The following is a 26361-nucleotide window of genomic DNA, read 5'->3' as shown; positions in this document are numbered from 1 at the left end:
GCGGTCCAAACGCTTGTCTGTCGTGCGTTCCGCTCTGGCTGTCTCGCACACGCACGGCGTGAAAGAAGTTCCACGTACGTACACCGCATCGGAACCTCCCATCGGCACGGTCGGGCTACGCACGGTGCGAAAGAAATTCAACAAACATACATATGTACAAGGCTGTGATGCCCATCGATTAGCTGTATTCATCGCTCGTTTTTTTTTGCTCAGGCCACTGCATCTGCTGCAGACAATGTACATGTCAAACTAAAGCTTATACATTACAAGCATATCGATCGGTCAGTGTGTGGCAACAGTTATTATAGGGGGGGGGGTGGGTAGGTAGGTAGGAAAACGCAATGCCCCCCCCCCCCACACTATGTGCGGATAGAAATGGGTTCCTTAAAGGCAACTCAGAAGTAGTTCTACGAAGTCTTCTATGGGGCCGTTCGCTAACGCAAGAATGGATTCTTCATCTCACGGCAAGAGGCCCACTACGATGGCAAGAAATCAGATTTGGGAAAGGCAGGATGGGACAATGCACTGTCGAGCCCGATTATGGCCTAGCTTTGGTGATCCCAATTAAAAAAAACAATACACACACACCAAGTTCAACACGCAGGCTTTAGCTACCAGTATTGTTCACAATGCAAAATGGTGTGATGAGGCCGGTTGTAATCACCAGCGAAACTTCGTACTCAAGTTGTCAACGTTGCGAGTTTACTCTGCAACACACCGGTATGCTGAGGTCACAACTGATTGGCAGGTTTTGTTTACTGGACAAACCTTACTAACTGGGCTCTGTCGGGTGACGGTGGGTTAACGACACATTTATATTTACGCGATATAGCCCATAAAACCTTTATCATGAACAATACACACAATAGCGGTCGCGTTGGTTTAATACGGCGCCTAATTTCCTGTGTTTATTTGCTTGCCGGGCGCGACAGGAGTTGGCCCGTCACTTTCGATTAAGGCCCGTGTCACTTCTCGCCGCTGCCGCCACCCCCCCCCCCCCGCCGCCACCGTTCATATTCTACGGTTCACTTGAATAATCGCGAATCGTTGTCAAGTCGCGAGAACAGCGTCGCGTGCACGAAGAGTCAGTGGCGTAGGTAGGATATTTTGCACCCGGGGACGAACTATAAAATTGGCGCCCCCCCCGTTTAACCACATACCAAAATGTAATTACATGACATGCAGGCTGTGTGTGGCGGGATATATAAACTTTTAGGTTGAGGTGTAGATTTGTGCAGTAGTTTCAGGCTGCCGCGCCCGCCGCAATAAGTTATAATGTGACGTTGTAAGCCTCATTTTGGCGCCCCTTTACCTTGGCGCCCGGGGACACGTTTACCCCCCTGCCCCCCCACCCCTATCTACGCCTCTACGAAGAGTCCCCTTCTCCCGACGCTAAACATCTAGGAGTGGGTGGGTGGGGGGGCGGCACGGTGCGTAACGCTCGTCGCCAACTGCCCACGCACCACTGCGGGCGGCGGGGGGGGCGAGGGGGGCTTTAGGAGCCGACGCGTCGCGAACTTCCACGGGAGCCGTAACCAGCGTTGCAACGTTTTGACAAGAAAGCGGCGTCGAACCAGCCGACGTTCGTGTTTTAAAAACAAAAGCAAAAAACACGCGCGTGGCTCAAAACGTTACCAACAAAAAAAATGCGGACCTCTCCCAAGGGAGTTATAGCCCTGGGTAATTTTTTTTCTTCTTCTTCTTCCATTTTCCAAAAGAGTTCACACGTACGCAGCGGGCACGCGAGGATGAGGATTTGCGTCTGCGAGTGCTTAAATTCCGCGGCGTCTCGGAGCGGCGTGTGTGCGTGCGTGTGCGGGGGCCAAAAAATAACGCGCGAAAGCCGCTAATGTGGGAAAACCATCGTCGTGTGGAGCAATGCAAAGAGAGTTTTCAAACGTGGGACCTTTTTGCCAGTTTCGAAGTATGAAAAATAAGAACAGGCGTTTTAGGTGAAACCTATTCTTATTTTTCATACTTTTGCTACTGGCAAAAGGTCCCATGAGATAGCTGCTCACCCCAAGCTATAAACGCTCTCATAGTGGCATTGTCTTTGTACTGTTCACCATTTGTTGTTCTCTGGTCTGACACTGGTGAGACTAGGCCATGAAGATGGCTGTCTCTGGTGTAGGCCAATCAGTTTCAAAGACAACGCTTATATCAGAGCATGCTTTGTTTGCATGTTCACCACTGTGTGGTTACCAGAAAGGATAAAAACCCATTCTTATTTTTCACAGCAGCGATTTCAAACGTTTACGATTCCGGCAGGTGCCCCACCACCACTGCTGCAGCGAGCAGGTGTCCACAGTGGAGTGTGGGGGTTCCGAAGTGAATCGCGCGCGGCATCACGAGGTTTAACACGTAGGCTCTTCACGACAAGTATTATTCATGATGAAGGTTTTTTTTTTGGTTAGAATAGCGCAAGAATAAATGTGTCGGGTGGTGGAGGGTTACGACACGTTTATATCTTCTTGGTTCTTTCGGTAAAGTCACGTAGAAGGGAAGTAATAAAATAATAAAAATAAAACATAATAAAATAATTCTCACGTTTCGGCCACAACGCAAGCAGCCGTCCTCAGCCGTCCTGAGGTGAAGACCAGGTCTGTCGGCGAGATTCAGACGCTGTCTCCCCGACAGACCTGGTCTTCACCTGAGGAAGGCTGCTTGCATTGTGGCCGAAACGTCGTGAGAATTCTTTTATTATGTTTTATTTTTAATATTTTATTACTTCCCTTCTACGTCACTTTACCGAAAGAACCAAGAAGATGAATCCCTGCAGTCAAGAAAGCTTTAAATCGACACGTTTATACTTACGTGATCTAACTCAAAAAACCTTTATTATGAATGGTGTCATGAGGCGCGCGACGATTTCAACTCCCACCAGGGGTTAATTGCATTGTCATAGATCTGGGATCACAGCTGGATTTGCGAACAGATTATTTTTTGTCCACTTTGAATGTTTGTTTGAATTCGGTTCGTCTCGTTTCTACAGTTTTGTTGGCTCCATTAGCCCGAATGCAACATTACCATACGATTTGCAAACATTGTAAATAATCGCTATTCACATGCAAGATTTGTGAGCATCAATATTAGGTCAATGAATCGATGCATAGTTACACGCATAGCAAGCATCGTTTTGAATAACGAGGTGAGACGTTCCTACTTTGTTATTAATTTTAAACCTGGCAATGTTACCTGAAAATTACTCATTTGGGATCACACAGAGGAGCTTTGCAGTCTACTGCGAAAAAATGTGCAGGGCCCCTCCTGGAAGTGAGTCTTGAGACTCAGCGAAGGAATCGTACATTGTTTACCATTTGACCTCAGAAGCTTGTTTTCACCGGTGTCCAGTAGGGGCGGGTCAGAACGTTACTACAACAAAACAAAAACACAACAGGAGGGCAAAGTATAGAAAATTACTGATGAGGCCTATTTTATAGTTTGGTCCAACTGGCTCATAACTGTTTGGCCACTCCACCACCCATCGTGTGTAGGTTCTCCTAAATCCGGCAAAATGTTGGGATTGTGGTGTGGGGTATGGAGAACAAACGGATTTATTCATTTGTATTTATTTTATCTGTGATGATCATTTTCTTGTTATGTGCATTTTTTTTTATCTCGTTGCTTATGTATTCATCTTTTAGTTTATTATTTTCTAAGTAGTGGGGTTTGTTTTTGTATTATCTATGTACGGGACTGGCTAATTGATGTGCAGCGTTGCGGGATGCAATTGCATGAATGACGCTCTACAAAATGAAATTATCATCTTAAATGGCCTACCTCAGAATCACGCATTCTTGCCGACGTTAGAAAGAATACGACGCTTCGCGTAAATCTAAAACATCTCCCCGTTTCTCTTTCAGATACTGCGGAAAGATATTCCCAAGATCTGCCAACTTGACGCGCCATCTGAGAACCCACACGGGGGAGCAACCGTACAAGTAAGTCAAGCCGTATCGCCTCGACGCGCACGTCCAAAACATCTTTGAGAGCCGCCACGTTTCCCGCGTGCGACGGGGGTGAACGACAGTTGGCCGAGACTCGGCGCCGAAAGAGGAATCCATCGCAAACGCCTCTTCGCCGGCCGTTGTTCTTTGGAAAATTATCAGATTCTTTGACGTCCTTTCGGGTTGTGATCAACATCGGCAATTCGCCGCATCGCCGGACCCTCTACAATCCGGCAGGGGGAGGGAGGGAGGAAACGAAAAAAAAATCGTTTAATCAAAATGGTGCCGAGGCTTACGCCGCGATTGAGCGCGAAAAAAAGAAATTAAAAGTCACCGACTCCTGGCACAGACCCCGGCCGCTTTCCTGTCACCTCTGTGAGAAATTGAAAATGCCGCAGCCGAATGGAAAAATAAAATAAAACACAAAGAAAAACCTGCCACTGTCACCGGCCGCCTATTCTCGAAACGTCCAGATCTTGCTGAGCGTGTCAAAAACGATCGTGTTCAATTACTTGTGAGACGGACAGGTAATCCATATAAATAATTACATGTGGAATGTGTGCGGCTTTTTTTTCCGCTTCTCGGTTATGAGAAGCATGTTGTGAAACGCCAAAGCAGCTGACCTCGGGGGGGGGGGGGGCACGAGTCATACCTACATCGACACGTTTTTAATAGTTTTTCACTAAATCTTTTTTTTTTCCTCTTTTGTGTTTTTTTAACATCTTGGTCTTGGTCGACCGTAGCCCCTACTGTGGGTAGAATTATTTTATTATATAGTTTTTTATCTTCTCTCTTCTTGGCATACGTTTTTTGAATAGCGTCTTAAAATTCAATGACTCGTTATTATGGGGGAGGGGGGGAGGCGCCAATATTAACGAACATTTTTTTTTAATAACTCAACGATTGTGGATATAGCAACCGTTGCGATGCATGCATCGCAAGAAACACGGGAAAAAGATGATGGGAAATGGGACAAACATCTGAAAAAACGTAGAGACGAGTGCGTCGACTTGCGTGCTTTGGAATACAAATAGAATACGTGCGGAGGAGAAAGCTTGAGCGGATCAGGGATTCAGTACAAAATCGGAGACATCCATAGTTCCTCATTCAGGAATGCAAGTGGTTCTGGGGCAGGACTGATCGGTGGAGGTAATAATGATCGATAGACGAGGCTCGTGATGGAACGGAAGCCAGAAGGAGAGAATGTGCCCAAGAGAATGGACTCTTGCGAAGTTGGAGCGATGAGTTCAGCACATGTGCAGCAGCGAGATGGATTGTAAGTTCGTGGTTCGCTATGTCGGTTTATGGATCTATGCGAGGAGAGTTGATGTGACGTAGGGAAGAGGCACATGGAGAAAAAAAACATCTGAGCAGCTGCCACGTTCTATGGGGTTCGCATGGGTTAGCAGTCACAGAAAAATCCCGTAAGAAACGGAGACCTTCATTGCTCCATATATAAAAATGTCGAGAGCAACGAAGGGAGCTGCCACAGAGCTGGAATGGTTCGTGCACTGGACCTGCAACCTAGGAGGTCGCCGGTTCCAGTCCCTCTCCCGGCACGGCAGGTTAAGTGATCAGCGCGTTCGTTCAATCACATTTCACTGGAAGCGGTTACTACCGGTTTCTGACTTTCGGAAACCGTTAATGATAACCGGTTACGGTTCACCGGTTATCGTTTAACAACCCTACTGATAAGACATGTGCTAAAAAAAGATGAAAGTGATTTAAAGCTTTCCTGACTGCAGAGATTCATCTTCTTGGTTCTTTCGGTAAAGTCACGTAGAAGGGAGATAATAAAAAAATAAAAATAAAACATAATAAAATGATACAATTCTCACGACGTTTCGGCCACAACTCAAGTAGCCGTCCTCAGGTGAAGAACAGGTCTGTCAGAAAGACAGCGTCTGAATGAACCAGAAGAAGAATATGAAAGTGGCCATTGCCTGAAACGTCACCTGTTATGTATTTACATTTCCTTCGAAGGCCACGCACGCGAAGAGTTGCCGACGAACGTGTTGACTTCCGTCACTGAAACTAAAAACTAAACTATGTTCATTTTACCAGGTAGGGCCCACTGAGCTATATATACTGTAGGTCTTTTTCAGAAGCGACTAGGCAACAAACGACAGCTCAACGCCGTAGCTGATCGTGTGGAAATTTAAAGCAAACCAAATACTCCAAATACACGTTCATTATAAATGTGCAGGGAAAAACCGGAGGACCCGGAGTAAAAATCCACGTGAATACGGGAAGAGAGACATGCAAATTCCAAATATACAGCAGCAGGCGTTAGGGTCGGGATCGAACCCACGACCTCCTGTATACCAGGCGAGGTAGTCAACATCTCCTGGCCACCGTGATGATGATGAGAGAGAGAGACACGCACACTCTAAATATACAGCAGCAGGCGTCAGGGTCGAGATAAGAACCCACGACCTCCCGTATACCAGGCGAGGTAGTTAACATCTCCTAGCCACCGTAGCGCCCCCTCCACCTGGCAGAATAGCAGCAGGCTCACCATGGTGCGTGCGTGCTTCTCTTCGCCGGCAGGTGCAAATACTGCGAGCGTTCGTTCAGCATCTCGTCAAACCTGCAGCGCCACGTGCGCAACATCCACAACAAGGAGAAGCCCTTCAAGTGCAACCTGTGCAACCGCTGCTTCGGGCAGCAGACCAACCTCGACCGCCACCTCAAGAAGCACCTCGCCGGTGAGAGGGGGCGGGACGCACGTGGGTAGAGGGGGGCACACGGGGGGGGGGGGGGGGTCACACGTGGTCCGCGCGTAATTCGCCGCGTCCGTGCGTTGGTAACAATAAAAAAGTACGCGATCGTACGCCCGCTTGCCCGCCCGCCTGTTCGCCTGCCAGCCTGCGAGCAAATCACCCTGAACGCTCCCAGATATTGTCAGATCTTGGGCAGCCGGGCAGGGCTTTAACCCCTGGTTAGTACTTGAACGTGACCATGGTTAGGGTTGGGAGACTGGCTGGGGAATGCGGTGCCAGGCATTGCCTGCGATGTTGCGGTACACGCAACAGATACTTCAATGTTACCTGTGCGGAGGTGCGAGTGTTTATAATCTCCTCGTGCCAGTGGGTTGTCTCCAAGTACTGAGGGTTTCTTCCCACGTGTCCAAATTTTGATTAAACAAAACATTCCAATGCAGACTACCCACCCCGCCCCCCCAGAAGAGTCTGCAGACTTTGTGAGGCTCACCTAGATATTGCTATTATTAGACTGGCTTTGCCCCAAATATGTATCGCTATCAAATTTTATTATTCGAGCCAGTGAATCCTGTATACATATGTAATTGAGATAAACATGACTATGTATATTTCAAGTCTCGTCAGTCTCGACAGGTGACATTTACAGTCTCCCTCCCTGGATTAGAAAAAAACTATTTTTTCCCCTCCACTTGAAAAATAAAGAGTTGAGGGGTGTACGTACGATAATCCGGTACGGCGCTCGTGTACAACTTCGCACCAGATTGGTCCTTCTTTCCGTAGCGTCTTATAATCTGGAGAGCATGGCCATCATCATCATCATCGTCCTGCATACCATCCCCCAGGGACGATGACCTCTCTCGCATCTGGAGTCGCTTTCCCTTCGGCATTGCGCGCGGTTGTTAACGCCGGGGTTCCCTGCGAGTTGCTTGCTTGTGACTTGGCAAGACCGGCGATTGAGGGCAACACCTGGAGCTGCAGCTTCACCGGTCGACGACCGTAACCACCACTTCTGACCATTGCCTCCCGGAGAGAGCGTGGCACAAGGGGAAGGGGTGGTGGTGGGTGGGAAGGACTCCCATTTTGCCACCGCTGTTCTTCGTTTTATTTGTTTCGCACCGGCCGAGCGATGCAACCCTGCCAGTCCAATAAAATTTCGCCGTGAGGGAGGTCACCGTTCCTCCCCCCCGCCCCCTCCCCAATTGGTGGCGTCGCTTCCGAGCTTGCCGAATTACCCTCGCGACCGTCCCCGGCACCCACAGCACGGTTCTTATTCACCAGCTCTTACATTTTAAATGTCTGTGACGCGCCACATCTGTTCCATTAATTTGCGCTCGGCAAAAACTTGGCAGCTCCGCGGCATTTTCATGCTCGGTGCAATATCGGCGTACAAGCTCGGGAAAGCTGCGGCGAATTACGCGGCTACTCCTGGAGCATCGGCAGGGGAGTTCCGTTGGCTCACCGAGTGCACAGTGGCTCGAACCCATGTTGTATTCACATGTATGGGCATATGGGTTTGTGGATGTGTGTCTCTGCAGACATAAGCGTATCGCTATCTCTGATGGAGGCTCTGCGTTATATAATGGCTTGCTGTTGACAGGAGGGTGTGGGGGGGAGGAACAATCATTACCCTCTTTCTTGGCGATTCTATTAATTCCCACGATGCGGGGATCACGACTCAATTCTTACGCTGCTCATCACTAATCCGTATAAGTAAAATAGATAAAGGTGCTGCCCTGTAATTTCCGAGCTCACGCCACTTACTCTTCCACGGTGGCAAGGGGCGCCACAGTGGCGAGAAGTTAACTACCTCGCCTGGTATGCAGGCGGTCGTGGGTTCGATCCCAACCGTGATGCCTGTATGTTTGGAGTTTGCGTGTCTCTCTCCCCGTGGTCGCGTGAATTTTTCTCCGGGTCCTTCGTTTTTTTTTCCCTCCACGTTGAGAATCAACGTGCGTTCAGAGTATTTGGCAGCAATAAGTGCCCACGTGATCAGCCACTTCGCCGAGCTATCATTCGTGGCCAGGTCGCTCCTGAGAAAGAGCCACATAGCTCAGTGGGCCTTACCCGGTTAAAGAAAAAATAGTTTTTAGTATAGAAGTAGTAGACGTCTTGGAAGAGGCGACAGTACCCACATTTTACCCACATCACACAAGACCTGCCCTGTGATGAAACCCATGTTTACTGCTGGGTGGGCATCAGTTGTAGGGGGGGTTGGGGGAGGTGGGATTTTAGAAACTTGCCCCGTTGTTTCAACTTCCGACCTCCGCATTGCAATACCGGTGCGACCAACCCATTACTCCAAACCAGCATCCCCCACCACTTTTGAATAGAAGCGTTTTTTTTTATTACAACGCATTCTTGCCCCATTTACTTTTTCAGGAACGGCCGGCTCGTCTCCCAACTCGGAGCTGGAGAACAGCTCGCTGCTGGAGGACAAGGAAGATTCGTACTTCACCGAGATCCGCAACTTCATCAGCAGCACGGAGGAGTCGAACGCTCTCCCTGGCACAGAGCCACCCATGTAAGTAACCCCCCCTCCTCCTCCTCCGCCCAATTGCACGCAGCCCCCCACTGGAGCCCTCGGAAAAAGCCCCCCACCACCCCACTGCCAGAGGTCGCAATTGGGTACCCAATACTCGTACCCTACCCGATTCCCGGCTACCCGTTTGCAACCCTGGTGCGGCCGGGTACAGGTACGGGTAGGCCGTGAGTCACTGGTGAGTAACCGTTTGTCACTCATTCCCAACGTCTTGTATATTCTCACAATTCAAGTTCCTAGAATCAACCCACCCGCGCCTGCAACATGGCTTCATCCCAGAGGTCACAATCGGGTACCCGTCCCCGTACCCTACACGATACCCGGCCGGGTACGGGTAGCCGGGTATCGGGTAGGGTACGGGTACCCGTTTGCGACCCTGGTGCGGCTGGGTACGGGTACGGGTAAGGAATCAAAACCCGTTTGCGACCTCTGCCCACTGCACACATTCAAGGATCCAATGCCATCCTGGCATCTCCTCAACCAACTCGCCAACTCTTTGCACCTCGAATTGGCACGGTCGGCAACATACATACAATCTTACAACGCCTGGCATGCCGTGGTCGTTACTCAACCAGGTTTCAACCCCGCGTAGCTTGTGAGATCCGACGAGATTATCTAAATTCAGGGCCTCGCATGTTGTAGACTATCAAATGCCTCTCGTCATTACGGGCACGATAGCTTCAAACAAATGTAGGTTTTTTTGTAATTTTTTTTACCGATTAGGCTTTGAGAGCATTGTCCAGTGCTATAATATGAAAAGACAGCAGAACGACACTTCTGAACGTGGAACTACAAAGCAGTGACAACAATACCGGTATCCCTTTGAGAGTTCGTCGTACCCGTCGACCTCACAGTGGTCTCTCCGTGTAGTGGCCACGTAAGGCTTCGGGCTGATGGATGTGTTGCTAATGGCCCTGGCTGGCTCGACTGAATTTTAACGCGAAAGCAAGTTCATCACAAAACCCTCAGTCGTACAATCACCGGTGACCAAGGTGGGACCCCGTGCGAACGCGCCGTAGATGAGAACTCCAGTTTTACCGCAGGGCGGGGAGCGCCGAGATTCTCAGCATGTTCCTCCGTGGTGCTGGCTCAGCGAATGGCATAATACCCCTTGAGCCGCACAGCCACCTAAATAACACGGGCCATCACTCTTGCCCAGCGCCGTACGTAATAGACTAACCTGGAAACTTCCAACTCTGGGCCCTCGGGGGCCCACATCGGCCGGTCCTTCCCATTCACGAGTGCAGCAGGCTGCTGATGCGGGGATTTTAAATCGAAGTTCCGTTAATTAGGGTCCTCGCGACCCACTACAGCGCCACCTCTCTCCCACGTTCAGTCTCACCGCTTCAGATGGGAATTAGGAAAGCATGTACTACCGGAGCATGTTTTTATTTTGCATGTTTGTCACAGGTATACTTGGTTAACGCAGACATGATTCCTTGCAAAAGGTTTCAGTTTGGTGTTTTAACATCCTAATACACCTGTTTTATTGCCAGAAAGGGTTAAACCTATTCTCATATTGCAAATTAAGCTGTTAAGCTTTCGATTGGTAATAAAAACACAGCCAGTGCAGTTGTAGAGGGACACCGATTCAACGTTTACGGCAGCGGATCTGCATTTGGATCGCCACGGTTGGTTACGTACGGTGCAAAAGAAGTTCAATGCACATACATACGTACACACACAGAAGATTGGAACGGTGGCACCATGGTGGATTGTCAGGACTTCCATTTGCGGAACCCCAATATCAGGATTACACGCTCCGCATAACTGCTAATTGATAAGCACTGATTGTACATGTGCAGCCCTTTTGTCAATCCACTGCTGAATGAAGGGCTTTGCCACACTAAGTGGGTCATGGCGGCGGGGGAAGGGGGGGGGGGCACGTTAGTGATGGTTGGGAGAGAGTTTGGGGGGGGGGGCGTGTGGGAGCATCGACTTTGGAGCGTAGACTCGGAGCGCAGCGATGGCTTTTGCTGCTCCGTCTCTCCCCCGACGACCTCATAGCCTCACAGACACCCGCGGCGACTGGGCGCGCAACGGTGGGTCGCTCGTGCGAGCACGATCCAGGCTTGGGCCCGCTTGGCTTCAGGAGGAGGTCCATGAGATCGGTCACATTCCAGCTGATTTGGTCGCAGGCAGACACCGAGAGGCTGGAGACCACTTTGTGGGTTACGAGACCAGAGTTTCAAAACTTATGCTCCTCTGAGCAGAGGTGAGTGCTCCCCCCCCACCCGCCCGCCAACGCCAAGTTAAACCCCGTTGCTGCCGGCGTTTAATCTCAGAAGCAGAAGGGAATTGTTGTTCGTGGGACGGACAAACACTGTTGGGGGCAGGCACATTAATGAGCTCTCCATTTTCTCCCGTGCCGCATGCGTCCACGCGTCGGCAGGAAACCGCGCGATGCGGAACGCTCGGGGGTTCATTATTCCGTTGGGTTGGCAGCGTTCCGTCGGCCTCCTCCCGGCGTGATGCCCGCTGAGCGCCCCCTTTCACAAAACCCGCCGTGCCACGGCGCGCAATCCAAGGAGGCATTACGAAGGAATTAAGTTGTCAACTCTCAGCCAGCTGCCCACAAGCCCCCCCCCCCCCCCCCCCCATTCCTGGCCACATCTGTGACCAACATGTACTGCCCCGGGCAACAACTCAAATGCGACTGATAAGACAGAGAAGGCGGTGGTGGTGGTGGTGGGGGGGGGGTTTAAGTAAATAATTTTTCGGTCTGCTTCTCAGCCCGTTAGTCTGCCTGCCAGGCTAATGACTGCAGGAAATTACTTCGATGTCAAAAAGAAAAGGCCCTGGCCGAGGGAAACGAGAAAAGGACGACCTGGGCAGTGTCGCGGTTAAAGGCTTTAGCCGTCGGCGGCGAGGGAGACATCGCACGCAACTGTACCTTCCCTGTCGGCCAATCCCTCCCCCGGTCGGTAATGATGAGTGATGTTACAGACCTTCAAGTCTTTTGTAGGAAAAATAATAATTCTCTCTCGCAAATCCCAGTCCAATTCTTGTCTTAAGAGGAGCCGGGACTTCAAACGTGGAGCGCAAAGACCTGGGGTTAATTGCGTATGTGTGTGTGTATGTGTGTGTGGGCGTGTGTGTGTGTCTGCGGAGACGCACAGTAGTATAACGGTTAGCGCGCTGCGCTACGAACCCGGTGACCCGAGTTCGATTCCCGCTCACGGCCACCACCAGTGACGACTATCTGAAACGGTCCAGGGCCTTCCCTAAGTCGACTCAGCTTCAAAAATTAGTACCTGGTGAGGTGTGCAAACATCACCACTGGGGAGACAAAGGCGGCCGGGCGTGGTGTTGGCCACTCACCACTGTGGTTTGCAGTGCCGGCCTTCGTTAGGTGCTTGCTAATAGCACTTGCCCCAACAGTCTGTTCAGGCTGTATGGGGGATCTTTGTCTTTATCTGTCGACCAACATCAGTGGCACAGTGAGATTTGAACCGGTCCTGGGCCTCCCGTGCTGTGATCACAAACCATCACGCGAACTCCGGTCATCCTCGCAGTGGCGGCTTTTGGCTAGCCATCGGACGGAGATGGTCACCGTATCGCGGGCTTTCGGATGCGCTTCTGCAGCCGTTTGGAACGCTCTTCCGATAATTAGGAAGCAACTGGAGCTATGCAACTTTTGAAATCAAGATTTAAAACCCATTTCTTTACAACTACTTTATGTTTAATTTGTTGTCCTTCCCCCGCACTTCCGATTAGCACGGTTGGCTACGCACGGTGCGAAAGACGTTCAACGTACACACATCAAGTTGACGCAGCTTCTAGAATTTTAATCTACGAGAAACACCAATTGCTGTTGGGTTATTGATCCTGGCCTGGGTGTCTACTAAGTTGACTCCGTCTAAACTAAGTGTTTAGTTTAGTGGGCGAACATTGGCAAAGTTGACTTGGTGATGTTCTGACAACCTCACATTTTGGTCGTGCAGTGCCAGACTGGTTTAATAGGTGCTCATCTCGGAGCAATTTCCTCAACTACTTTTAGCATCGCATTTCATATACGGTTAAATAAAATTTAATTTTTCTCTCTCTATCTCGTTGTCATAATACACCGCGACATTTAGATGGCCGAACTTTCAGGGTACATATCGGAGAATTAAATGAAGACGAAAGAAGAACGGCCAAATCGTCTGTAAATTTCTGCCGTGATAGCAGAATGGAAATCGGCACCAATGATGAAGCGGGGGAGAGCGACTCGTTTTCGTTCACTCTCTCTCGTTCTCTCTCTCTCTGCGGAACTTCGATTAGCGACTCACCTGTCAAGCCACCAACCCATGATTAATTGCTTGCTTGCAAAACTTAAGACCCCCCCGCACCCCGCACTCACCCCCCCCCCCCCCCACTCTTGGAAAAAAATGTTGACTCGCATTGACCCATGCTGCCCAAAATTTGCTGTTCCTCCCCCGCTATGCCCCCCCCCCCCCCGCTCCGCTCCCCACCTCCATCCCCTCCGCCCGCCACCGCGCCATCAAGCTGTCCGCCTCTGCCATCGCCGTTCTGCTCTCTCCTCTGCCCCCTCGCCGCCGCCTCCCCCTTCTCCCACCAACCCCACCGCCGTCCCCTGTAATTATCAGTGGGTCCCAGCGCATGCCACGCGGTTCCCATTTTGCAGGCGGCTAGCTCAGCAAAACTGTAATTACAAGTTAGCCCCCCCCCTCGCCCCCCCCCTCGCCGCCCCCCTCGCCCCCCCCCCGTCCCCCCCCGCCCCCCCCCCCGCAACTGCTTTGCTGTGATCCCACGAGAGATTGTAAGCAATCTCTGCCTCTCTATTTTCTTTTATATATATATACGTGTGATATCTTCCACAGTCTTGGCTTTTCATGGCTCTACGAGATAGGTCAACTTAGCACGAGCACTCGGTTTGTTTTTCTTGTTGCGTGCACGGATGCTGCGCGTGTATAAAAAGCGATCGTTAAAACAACGAAAAAAAAATCAAACGTGATATTTAGAGAAAAAAAAACAAGAGCCCATCGACCGTTTGCGGTGCATTTACTTTGAGGAACAATTTCATAAACCAAACAGCTGACGGTCGCGGTGGATGGGTTTATCCAGCAGAGTAGAGGGGACGGGACCCACCGAAAGTAATTTTGCGGTGTACAATGGTAATCACTCAACTGAGACAGATCCACTCTCATTTTTCCCGAGGTCTGGAACACTTTACCCCGTGTCGTTTTTCCGAGCAAATTATTTTCCCCGGTCGCAAATGAGGAGCAGAGCCAAATGGACAGAAAGTAAGTCGGTTTTTTTTCTTCTTCTTGCTTTCTCGGTCTTTTATCAATCCTCGTGCAAGCCGTGCTCTTGGCCTCTGGCTACTTGCTGTGACGCAGCATGAAGCATTAAAGAGGGCCCATAATTGACCTCATTTCAGCCGAGAAGTGGTTGAAATGAGGGGCCACTGCTTAGGGGCGGGGTCCTATTTCTCGTGGCGTATCCTACAACACGCTCACGCTAGACTGGACCTTGCTGCAGTCACACCGGATTGCCGCTGATGAGGATTTGACTACTCCCCGCATTTTAGTGCGACGCCTGCCCATGCTGTACCCCTTGGCGCCTCCCACACCCCCCCCACGAAACTTTTTTCCTGGACCAGGAGCAAAATAAAAAAATAAATAGCCTTGAGCGGGGTAGTTTCACGTCAGAAAAGTATTATTGTAAGAATGTGCGAGTTTTACCGAGACAATGCAAAATAGATTGCAAGGCGTCCGAATGGGACCGCACCTCAAGATGCCGTGCAAATAGGAGGGAAACGGACACATCCAAGAGCATGGTTTGAAGAGGGTTTTAAAAACAATGGCAGCAATAACGTATTTTAGGCGCGATTCTACAGGCACCATGATAGGAAGACCCGAGGCATTATGGTAAAACAGCGATAGACGCTTAACATCTCGAATCTGCACTTGAACAGGGAATGCGTCTGAGCGGTAGGCATCCGAGTGAGGAAGGGAATTCAAGATGCGAGCGCTCCAGCCACGGGCAGCGGTAACAGCGGCGGAGAAAGATCGAGCAATCCTCCCGGTAAAAGGTGATGGTTGACGGTGGTTGTGCCTATTTTTTTTACCAAGTTCCTAAGCTTTTTTTTTTCTTAATGGTTCTTTCGGTAAAGTCACGTAGAATTGAAATAATAAAATAATAAAAATAAAACGTAATAAAATAATTCTCACGACGTTTCGGCCACAACGCAAGTAGCCGTCCTCAGGTGGAGAACAGGTCTGTCGAGGAGACAGTCTGAATGAAACACCACCAGGCTTGGAGCGACTATTTAAGCTGGGATGGAGGGGCAAAGAGCGCCTTGACAAAAGAATTTGCATATCAAGAGGAATTTATCATATTTATGGGAAATGCAGATATGCGATTAGTACTACTTGTGAGATGCGTAGGAGGTTTGGCGAGGGGTTAAAAGTCATTATGCCCGTGCATTATGCAGGATTAGCAGCATCAAAGGGAGGGGATAGGGGTAGCATTAATAAAGGCAAGGAGCGTTAATAGTATGTAGCTGCAGTAACTAAGCTTTGCCAACAGAAATAACACATCGCTGGCCGTGCACGTGTCATCTCGTCAACGTCACGCGACGTGCATTTGTCCCTGAGACTCCAATTGCAATGGGGCGCTGCGGGAAAAATACAGCCGTGTGCTACGTCTGCTGACCGAAATAGAAATGTCACCCCCCCCGCCGCCCCCTGCCCCGCACCCCCTTTAACTCGCGGCTCTCTCTTCTTCTTGAGAAAGCTCCGATTCCGATAATTGCGATCACGACTCTCCGATTCAAGTCGGCGCCTGCGTTGTCACCGAGTGACGGGTTGCGACCAAGTTACAGGCGGGGGGGGGGGGGGGGCGGCATCACCGACACACAATCGTTCGCTCGTTCACGGCGACACAACGCGCACAATGGAAGGGGAAGTTTAGTCATGTGTCCTGTTCGTTGTTGTTTTTTTTTTTCTTCATAAACTTTAGAACGATGATGTAATGGCGAAATGTAAAATAAAATTCAACAGCACGAGTCAAGGAGCAAGAGCGCCGTTATGAAATGTAAAGGAGCAGCCCTGCAATTGCTTGCTCATGCAACTGCTGGCAGACGGGCCCTCCACTAGAGGGAGTTCTGGAAGGCCTTCTACAAGTTACGATTTCCAAGCTGCCAAAACGTCCTGGTCAAAATACCCTCACACTTCACCCCGCCGCGTGCAAACTGCCGATCGACTCACCGTGGTGGACCCCTGGTACACTGCCGCATGGACAGAGGCGGGGGGGGGTGTGGAGGTGGGGGGGGGGCGGTCATTATGAGAAACTTGCCCCATTGTCTCAACTGCTGCTGCTGCTGCCGGGAGATTGAATTGAACCGGCGACCTCCGGATAGCGAGGCCAGCGTGCAAACCATTACTCTGCAGCGGCATCGCGAGTGAGGGCATGAAGATTATTAAGTCGGTCAGTCCCCGTGCAGCCCATTAGGATCAGTTTATACTTAAAACCATTCCCGTGGGAGCAAGCATTCCCACGAACATTTCAATGGTCCTATTGTCTACCGGTAGATATGTACTGCCGCCAGGAGGCAGTCTATGTTCCGAGTGATAAAATAAATATCCCAACCGCTTCTCTCCATCCCCACGCTAAAAATCATCTTTTCTATACTTTACGGGAATTCTAGTGGCCTGTCGGCTTTCCGTACTCGGGTTACCAGCAGCAGTTGTTTAAAAGCAAGCAAACTCGGGACCGGTTTTGACTTTCTGGGTCTCATTGGCAGAGTTGCTAAACAAATGCTTGCTGGTCAGTTTGCCTAAACGATGCCTAGAAGGCTCATCGGCCGAAAGACTGACGACAAATCTCTATTATAGACTAAATAAAAAATGTTTTGCCATTTGAGGAGATGCAGAAGATAAGTTCATTTACGTATTTATTTCATCATCCAGAATGCTCCACCGATTGAGGTCTTGGGATTTGGCACAGAATGATTGAAGTTGAGTCTTTACATGAGGTCACCCTTAGTACAAGCATATAGTTGCTGGGATAATATGGTTTCTTTCTTTCATTATTGGAGCAGCAGCACGTGCCAACAAACCACGGCAAAAACTCAAAGAAAATTCACCACAGCGGTGGGGGATATCTCCATGGTACATGGTGCCAGGCAAAGTGCCCTTTAAGGCCATGCAAGAGTGGTGGAAAGTCACTGGCAGGAGGTCACAGGACAGACCCAGGTTTTTTTTATAGTCTCAGTATTGACAGCAGCAGTACAATGTGTTCTAGTTTCACCCCTTGTCAGACGTTCTCAATGCTGTATTGGCAGTTCACACACACACACACAAAGACAAAGATCCCCCGTATAGCCTTAACATAATGTTGGGGCATGTGCCGTTAGCGAGCACCTACACAAAAAAGGACAGAGACATACGTACGTGCATCAACATTGTACACTCACCCTGTCTTGTATGCAGACACGAGACCCATGGCCTTCCCCACTGCCCATGTCAATGCCCCAAACAGCGTCTGCTGCTGGCTACTCGGAGGGTCCGTCTTGTTTTGTGTGCATGCAAGGGGTGGCTCGTGGCTTTGCATAGGCTTCAATACACATCTCTTCCCAACCATGCACTCCCCTATCCTTCATCTGTGGTCTCGCCCACTCTGATCTATCGCGCACAGCCCATCCCACTTGTCCCCAAAGCGACACCTTTTCCAGTGGAGCAGACACCGAAAGCTAAATTGTTTAAATTTTTATGAATAGATAACCCCGTGTGTGTGTGACAATTATATGAACCGGTCTTGGGCCTCCCCTAGGTCGACTCAGCCTCACACGAGTACCTGGTGTGGTGTGTATGCATCAGCACTGGTTGACCACCCACCCCCTCGTGCGCCGTGCCGTTGCCGGCCGTCATTAGGTGCTCGCTAACAGCTCTTGCCCCAAAAGTTTGTTAACGGCTTTACGGGGTGGCGGGGGGAACTTTGTCTTTGTCCCGACAGCCTCGGCGTGGACGAGGAACCGGCAGCGGAGGCGATCGCGGTGACTCCGGAGCGCAGGGACGACCCCGAGGATGAGGACGACGTGGAGGAGGAGGAGGAAGAGGAGCTGGAGGAGGAAGAGGAGCTGCTGGAGGAGGAGCTGATGCTGGAGGGCGAGGAGGAGAGCGCCGCCGAGCGCTCGCCGGAGGAGCACGTGACCCCGGCGGTCAACGCGGGGCGGCCCCCCGACGAAGAGGAGGAGGAGGAGGAGTTGGACGACGATGTGGGAGGCGACCGCGCGGAGCGTCTCCCGTCGGAGTTCGGCACCGCAAGGTGGGGGGCGACCGGGCGACGGTTTTTCCTTGGGTCGCGCTCCGTTTGCGTTCTGCCGACGCTGCCGCTCTCCGCGGGGTCCGTTTCCTCTTCTTCCCCGGGCGTTATCCCGACCGCGGCATCGCGGGAGTATCCGCGCGGATCTCTCGCAGAGCGGCGCCGCAAGCATTCGCGTCAGAGAACGGCCCGCAGAGCTGGACGACACGGAGCTAACCCTCCGAGATCCCTTTATTTCAGATCTATTTAGCTCGGCGGCGGTAGCTACGCGCGTGGCCATGTCACTCTAGCACCGTCGAGGCAGCAAGCGTTGGTGGATCGCCGCACGAATGTTGTGAATCTCCCTCGCTGTGTGGGAGTCGAGGTGCTACACGGGAGAAGGCTGCAACAGCAAAGTTACGGACCCCTCCTCTCGCATCGCCGATGTAGATGCAGGGCAACGGGTTTTGTTTCACGTGCAGGCGGTCAGGGCCAGTCCCACAGTGTCAGGACCTCACCTGGGAGAGTCAGTCCCTCAAAGTTCAGTTGGAGGATTCTTGTGCCAGGGTCGACCCAACATGTATAATTGTTTGAAACCATTGAAATATACGGAGCGATTGTTGGTACAGGCTCACTGCCTGGCTGCCTGAAGATCCGCAGCGATTGCGAAATTGCATTTGCACGAATGACGACACTCTATAAAAATAAACATTATTAAAGTGATCCCTTTATTGTGTCATTGTCGTCACCATCACGCCATTGTATATTGGCCGCTGTTTAACAGGCTTCCTCTTCAACAGCGGCAATATATTGGCATTGGTTATTTCCTGCATGAAGAAATGCAAAAAAAAATTGCCAAGGCATTGCAATTGTCTTCTCCATGTGATTTACGCGTATTGATACTGCCACCATAAATCATTGGCAAATTCAGGATCATGTTGATGGCAACACAATATCTGTATTTGCCACTTATCTGCGAGAATTTCCTCATCCTCAATAAAGAAACAAAACTATCCTTTTGTTTCGTCAAATCACACTGTTGGGGCCAGCACCAGTTGAGAGCGGTCACTGCGACCGTACAAACAGCACACACACGAGAAGGTGGAACATGCCCACAGCGCCGGATGCCTCAGTCTCCCCCCTCCCGAACCCCCACGCCGCGATCGCTCTCCACTCCCGCGCCGGTACGAACGCAGCGGCTCCGTCTTCCCGCCCGTGCAGGTGCAGCCCGCTGGAGGAGGGAGGCCTGAGCCCGCTGGGGCCGTCGTCTCAGCTGTCCGCCCTGGAGCACATGAGCCACTTCCCCGACAGCCTGGACCTGCGCAAGCCGCTCAAGGAGCACTTCGCCGAGCTGCCCTACGGCACGGCCACGGCCAGCCACGACGGGGTCAAGCCGCCCCTCTACCGCCAGTCCAAGTCGCAGGTACGACGACGTTGTCGCACGTCAAGCGTCGCGAGCGAAAAGCTGGCCCGGTGACGCCGTGGCCCCGGCGGTAGCGCCTTTCGTCGCTTGCGGTAGAGGTCCGCGGTCCAAACCTGGCGGCCACCCCGATTAATACGGCGGGTGTATTAACCGTAAAATATTACACGCCGTATGCTTTCACGGTGGGACCTTTATAGATCACGCGACGTCATTCGAAACGAGTAGGCCACGGCGTGCCGGCGTCATTGTCCACATTTTTCAAATTCTCCAAAAAATGTACAACCCATATTCCTCTGGGATCACACAAAGCAACGTCGCCCCCTCCTGTGAAACCACTGCAGACCATGCCTGTGGAACACAGCAGCGACCCCGTGATGATCGCCCCGGCACTACAGGAATGGCGCAGACACCAAATTTGCTGCATTATTATAATTATCATGAAAGCTACTTTTTTCCCAGGGCGAAATCCCAGCTTCAGGAACAGCTTATTTGGAATCTGTCAAAACAATGACATGAGGAGGCCATTTGCTTTTCGACCAACTCCTGGCCACCTCGCAGCCTCAAAATTACTGGGACGTGGACACCCAACCAGGCATAGATGGACGCTCCCGCCTATCCACATGGCGTTGCGTGGTACGGTATCGATACTCCGATTAGCACGGTTGGCTACGTACGGTGCAAAAAAGGTTCCAACATTAACACACACACGCGTATAGACTTGACATTGCAACCGAACGTTTGTGCGTGCCTGCAGGCCTACGCCATGATGCTCTCGCTGTCGGACCGAGACTCGCAAGGCTCCGGGAGCATGTGGCACGGGGCGGCACGGGCCCCGGCAGAAACGAGCACCCTCCACCCAGTCAGTCGCCTTTAGGACCGGACAAGAGCGAAGTTTCCCCAAGCGATATCGTGAAGTAACAAACAAACGACAACGACACACGACACCCCCTTTGGGTGCGGGAAGAGAGAAAAAAAGAAAAACGAGAGCAAAAAAAAATATCCCTAAAAAAACTACTTTGTTTGTCGGACCAAAGCTTGATTGTTTTTTTGTTTTTGGGAGATATTTTTTCGTCGTCGGGTAATCGTCGATTGTTTTTAGTTACTCACTCAATCCACGCAATGACTTTTAGTAGGACAAAATAATAGGAATGATTATTATCATTATGTAAATGTCATAAGTAAGGTTTTCTTAGTCGTGGGGATCAAAGGTCAAATGAAGACGTGTGTAAACCATGGTTTTTAAATTTGAGAAGTTGGTTTCACAGCAGGGGCAAAGCCAACGTGTCAGAATTATTATACATGCACACAGTATATATATAAAATACAGTACTTGTAACTTATTGGTTGACCAAGTCAATGATGTTATGGAATATCATTTTTTTTATATATATTATTAGATGTTGATATGCAGTAAAACTTTTAAAAGGCTACTGCGTGCCTAAATTAATCTTGTATCTCCCCCTCTCTGCTTTAAAAGTAGAAACAAAAATAATGTTTGATGGGTTTTACCCCGATGCGTGTTAAATGGAAAAGATGTGGTTGGAAGTTATATCGTTTCGACGCTACCTATCACCGACCTCTGCATTTACGGAACCAAAATATGTGTTAGTTGCGGCAGATGTGTCTCCATTGTGTGGGACGAGAAGCCTCGCAGAGAAAATTGTAGAGATAGTGACAAAACGAGTTGCTCGTTAGAAATGGTTACGTGCAGAGCCCCCCAGATAGCGCTTCACGGCATTCTGATAAAGTCAAAAAGTTGGATTCAGTGCATCAGCTTCAATGCAGATTTCAGGTCTCAAACGAGAATATCACTTACGACTTATGAATCACGTCACTTTGTGAAGATGTTCAATTACATTCGTTTCCGTTTGTGTTGACTTTGCTGGGTTATTTTTTTTAATTAGCGACGTATGCGCTGGATAGCATGCTGCATGCCATGAGCCCACCCATCAAGCCGATTTCAAACCCTGATGCGTGGCTGACGTCGATCACCAAACTGATCCGAGGCCTCCACATTTCACCACACTGCAATGACCCGCTGCCGTGAAGTTTGGTCGGACAACCCTCCCGCGACCGATCAGTGTAGCGAGGTCCTTCATTGACGGAGGGCTGTAAGTTACATTGTATTGTTGTTAAAGAAAAGCCCTTAAAATACCAATGACAAGGTCAATTATGGCGGCATATGAAGCCGCATCCGTTGATAAGGATTTCACATGACAATCGCATCCTTGTGCAACAAGAGAACAGCGTTTTAGCTTTTGACACCAGAGAATTCAGACACCATGGACACAGTTTGCAGAGAGTGACTTGCACTGCAGCGTCAATCAAAAGTCAGAATCTACAAGCAAATGTGCTCACTCGATTGAACAAATATTCCACCCCCTCCCCCCTATGGCTACGATACATCAAACACACCAACACCTGGCGACTTGAAGGCACGTGCACTAACAATTAAGTCGCCAGGCTCTATCAAAGAAACATCAACCGATGTCACTTTCCAACATTGCCGGCGTGGTCACTCAGCCACTGGGCCGTTTTCGTGGTTGACGTTCTTCTGCTTCCGTTTAAATGATAAGTATCGTGGATCGGTTACATCGAACAGGTCGCAATTACGTGAACGTCGAACTTTAACGCCGGCATATCACTGGCTGCACCTTTTCCCAACGATTACTTCCTTTTGAATTATAACAGGGTCACGGTGAGAATGGCATTGCTGATTGAGAATATGCCTTTGTCATGCAATAATTACCCTTTTAAGAAAGAATAAACAACACTTCACGACGATCACGATTTAATTACCGATTACCGGTGCACTCAATATTTTTTCTTTCCCCACCCCCCAAAGTGCAACCGGACGGTAACTCGGTCACGTTGGTCACGTGGTTCTTCTTTTTTCCTTTGTGCGAAATTTGATAGGCGAAAGGATCTAATATTATTTGTGTTCATTTGTCACGGACGCCGGCGAACATTTTACGCTCGAGATTTGGAATTGGCTTCCGCGGTTAGCGCAGTGGAGCAGGTATGGTGTAACTTTTTCGCTGTACATAATTCACCACCAGGCAACGTTTTTGTACACATTCTTACAGCACGTTATAAGAGGGGCCAATTTTGCAGTACACAGTAGAATTGTGTGGGGTTTTTTTTTAGTCTTGATTTTTGTTTGTTTGTTTCTCGTGTGTTTAGAAGCGCATGGGCCTGTAAATAGCCGGTTTGATATCATTTCCCCGTTTTTCCAGAGCAGTATTTCCATTCGTATTTCTTCCACCTTATTTTGTGTTTTTTTCTAGTGTTAAGTGGCACGACAATATTTAAATAAAGGACCAAGACACGTGCTCCTCGCTAACACTCATCCATTAGGCATTGACAGTTTGCTCGCCAAGATAATATTGCTTCCTGCTTTATGACAATCAGTTACTTGCAGTGTAGACGTTTCGTTTTTAAAATGTAGTTATTTATTTTTAAGTGCGCGATTAAAAAATAAAATTGTAGCTAAAAAAAACGGGAGAACTTTTCTTTGAAAATCGAACGTGTTAATAGTATTAGCATGAAAACAAACCCCCATAATTAATGTCGTGTGTATCAATTCAATACATTTCCGAACTCATCCGATAGACAAAAAAAAGAGACTTTGAAAAAAAGACGGATTTTTGTCAAATGGCATTGGTGTTATGGTGCCAAACGGAATATGTTCCTTGTATGTGTTGTGCGTGAGCATGTTTCCCTGGCTGTTTCTTCTGTGGCCCAGTATTCCCTCCCCCATCGCTACAAGTGACGTTTGTTTAAGGCAGATGGAAGCGATAAGAAAGCAACGACGATTCATCCCATCCATTGCCCAGTTTGGTTTTGCAAATCATTCTGGCAAAGCGTAATTTTAATACGTTTCTGCAAGCTTCTCAATTTGCAAAGAAAATTCCACGTGTAGCCCAAAACATAGCATACGCTAGGCTCAAGGTTCTAAAGTGTTCGACGTTGATTACGATACATGGAAACGAAATCCTTTAAATATTAGTCAGTGATATTAATTACCATAACGTACATATCATTATTGTTTATTCTTGAGTAGAAGCTGATCTTGTTTTTCTCCAATAATTGTTATGTTCTTAAGCCGGTTTTCGCAAACATCAAATCACTCGTTATTGTCACGTATTTATTGTCATCGTTATTATTGTTACGAATAAATCCTTACGCTAGAACTCGTTTCACTTTAGATAGTATTGAGAAGTGTATGCGGGGCCAATTGCATCCTTCGACCACTTATTAATGATTATTTTATACTACTACTACTATGATTATTCTTCTTCTTATTCTCACATTACGGTGTCCAAGTTAATTCAATGCACTGTAGCGATAACAAAAAAAGGCGTCGTTTTATTTTGTTCCATCACAGATTCAGAAAGAAAAAAAAACTCACCGAACTATTTTGTACATCAAACGGCACGCATCATTTACGAGCACTCCAATGCGATCGACTTCCAAGCCAGTTCAGGAGCTTTCGCGAGCTTCGGTGTGCGGCGCCGGGAACGCCGCCCTCCATCATCCGCCACGTGACGGAGAAACGAGCGGCTGCGAACTTCTTCCGATAGCTTCCACGCAGGCTTGCGACGTTTCCAAATTAAGAGCATTTCTCGGCGTCGTTTATAAGCCATGGTTTCTTGAACAATGCACAAGCACATATCGTGGGGTTACCTCATCACACAGTCCCATTGGTCCGCAATGGACCGTGGACGAAAACGGCGTCGATAGTGAACAACGGCTTACTGTTGGCAGATTCAGCATTACGTTGATAGCGAGGTTTTTGACATTTGCAGAGCGCAAGGCATATGATTAAACAAGTCGAGGAGGGGGAGAAGGATGTGACGTGTTTAAATGACAAATGCACTTAGCAACACAGCAGCACCCCCTGTATACAGAGTACAAGCGCACTTTAAGATGCTTCAAAGCAATTAATGCAGAAAGGCATTAGTGACGGAGGAGATGCATGAGGATCTTGGCGAAACACATTGGCGGCATGTCGACAAAATGACCCACATTCCTCAGCCACGTTTTTTCTTTACTTTACAAAAAGGAAAACGCAACACATACCGGCAAATTGCTTAAACGACAAGTTGAAATTTGACGGTAAATTAGGATGAGAATTCCAAAGGATCAGGTTAACAGATTGTGAGTGAAATTATGTTAAAATATATAGTACCGTACCAAAACACCGTTTTTTAGGGCCCGCCTTTTTATCTATGGCTAAGAACACTGGGGTTGTGTAAGGCGGCTTAATTTACACAACATTCGCTTTGATTCGGAATCGTTCGTTAAAAAAAACGTCAATTAACAGTGCATGCAAAATATACTTGATCTGCAATGTAGTTGATCTATAAACAGAGAGTAGCGTGACATCTTTTACGTAAGTATACACACAGACTTTGTCGTTCAAACTTAGTTTTTGTTCCTGTTCGCACTTCAAATCTTGCCTGGTGCTAGGTTTTAATAATGTGGTTGTTGATTTTTTTTGTATTTTCGAGCATGGTTCAGTCATGCCATTGAGAAACAACCAACACATTCGCATATTTCACGGAAAAAGTATCATCCTCACACAATAATACTGTGCTTAACAAAATTCGCGGTGCAAGTGAAATCGCGTTGTTCAAAGTCTTTCCGAGCTTGTGAGGATGCATCAACACTGCATTCATCTGTGGGATTATTACGTGCTGAAGGAGGAAGTGGGTGGGGGGGGGGGGAATCCGAAAAGAAAAAAAACGATGTAGCTAAAATAAACATAAGTTAATAATCAGTGTTTTTATTGTAAAAAAAAAAACTAAAAACTTAAAAAAAATATTTCGCTTTCTTAAAATGCACCACGTAACTTAATTGCAGGAGAATTCGGCAAGCCGGACGCAATGTTGTGAGTGTATGATAGTGCTATACAGAAACAATGTTGTTGTATAAGGTGGTTGGACCTCCTGTTCCAACATGCAGTGGCAAGCTGGGTGATAAAAGTCAACAGGTTTTGTTTCATATTATTATGCATCGATATGCGTGTAGATATTTCTATTTTATTCTAAATGTTATTTTGGGGGGGGGGAGGGCGGGGGGAGGTGGCGGGAGCGATGGGGAAGAAAAAAAAGCAGTTTTTTTTTACTGCCAAAATGTCATTTGATGATCAAACACAACCGTTCCACGGCGATCTTATCGCGGGCTCTGGGTGACCTGACGCACTATCCTGGCTTCTTGTGCGACCTTGTTGACGAACGAGGGCGATGACGTGTGGTGCGTGTGGTGCATTGTCGAGTAAGGCAAGTGGAATACATTTCAAAACGTAATTACAGAGTAACGTGTGCTGATCATGTTAATCTTAATAAACGTGTGTGTACCCAGAGTTAGCTCTTTGCGATACCAGGAAAAAAAAAAGATTTATACTTTGCAGTTGGTATGCAATACTGTATAATAATGATGATGATGATAATAAGAGAAATAAAACAAAAAAAATTG

General features: G+C 48.8%; 1 protein-coding gene across 4 annotated transcripts in view; it reads left to right on the top strand.

Annotated features, from left to right (window-relative positions):
- LOC133351108 (histone-lysine N-methyltransferase MECOM-like) overlaps positions 1-26361 on the top strand; it is a 323295-nt gene extending 296934 nt beyond the window's left edge. For all 4 annotated transcript variants that reach the window (XM_061566060.1, XM_061566058.1, XM_061566059.1 and 1 more), the window contains exons 12-17: positions 3864-3941; positions 6498-6655; positions 9050-9191; positions 18171-18482; positions 19680-19881; positions 20636-26361. In XM_061566060.1, coding sequence (XP_061422044.1) covers positions 3864-3941; positions 6498-6655; positions 9050-9191; positions 18171-18482; positions 19680-19881; positions 20636-20755 — 1012 coding nt within the window. In that variant the 3' untranslated portion in view covers positions 20756-26361. The remainder of the gene's footprint in view (positions 1-3863; positions 3942-6497; positions 6656-9049; positions 9192-18170; positions 18483-19679; positions 19882-20635) is intronic.

The sequence above is a fragment of the Lethenteron reissneri genome, chromosome 36 (assembly GCF_015708825.2).
Source record: "Lethenteron reissneri isolate LAM-NWPU_2019-01 chromosome 36, ASM1570882v1, whole genome shotgun sequence".
Classification (NCBI taxonomy): Eukaryota; Metazoa; Chordata; class Hyperoartia; order Petromyzontiformes; family Petromyzontidae; genus Lethenteron; species Lethenteron reissneri.
The sequence above is the reverse complement of the archived record's forward strand: the minus strand, read 5'-3'. Positions and strand labels throughout refer to the sequence as shown.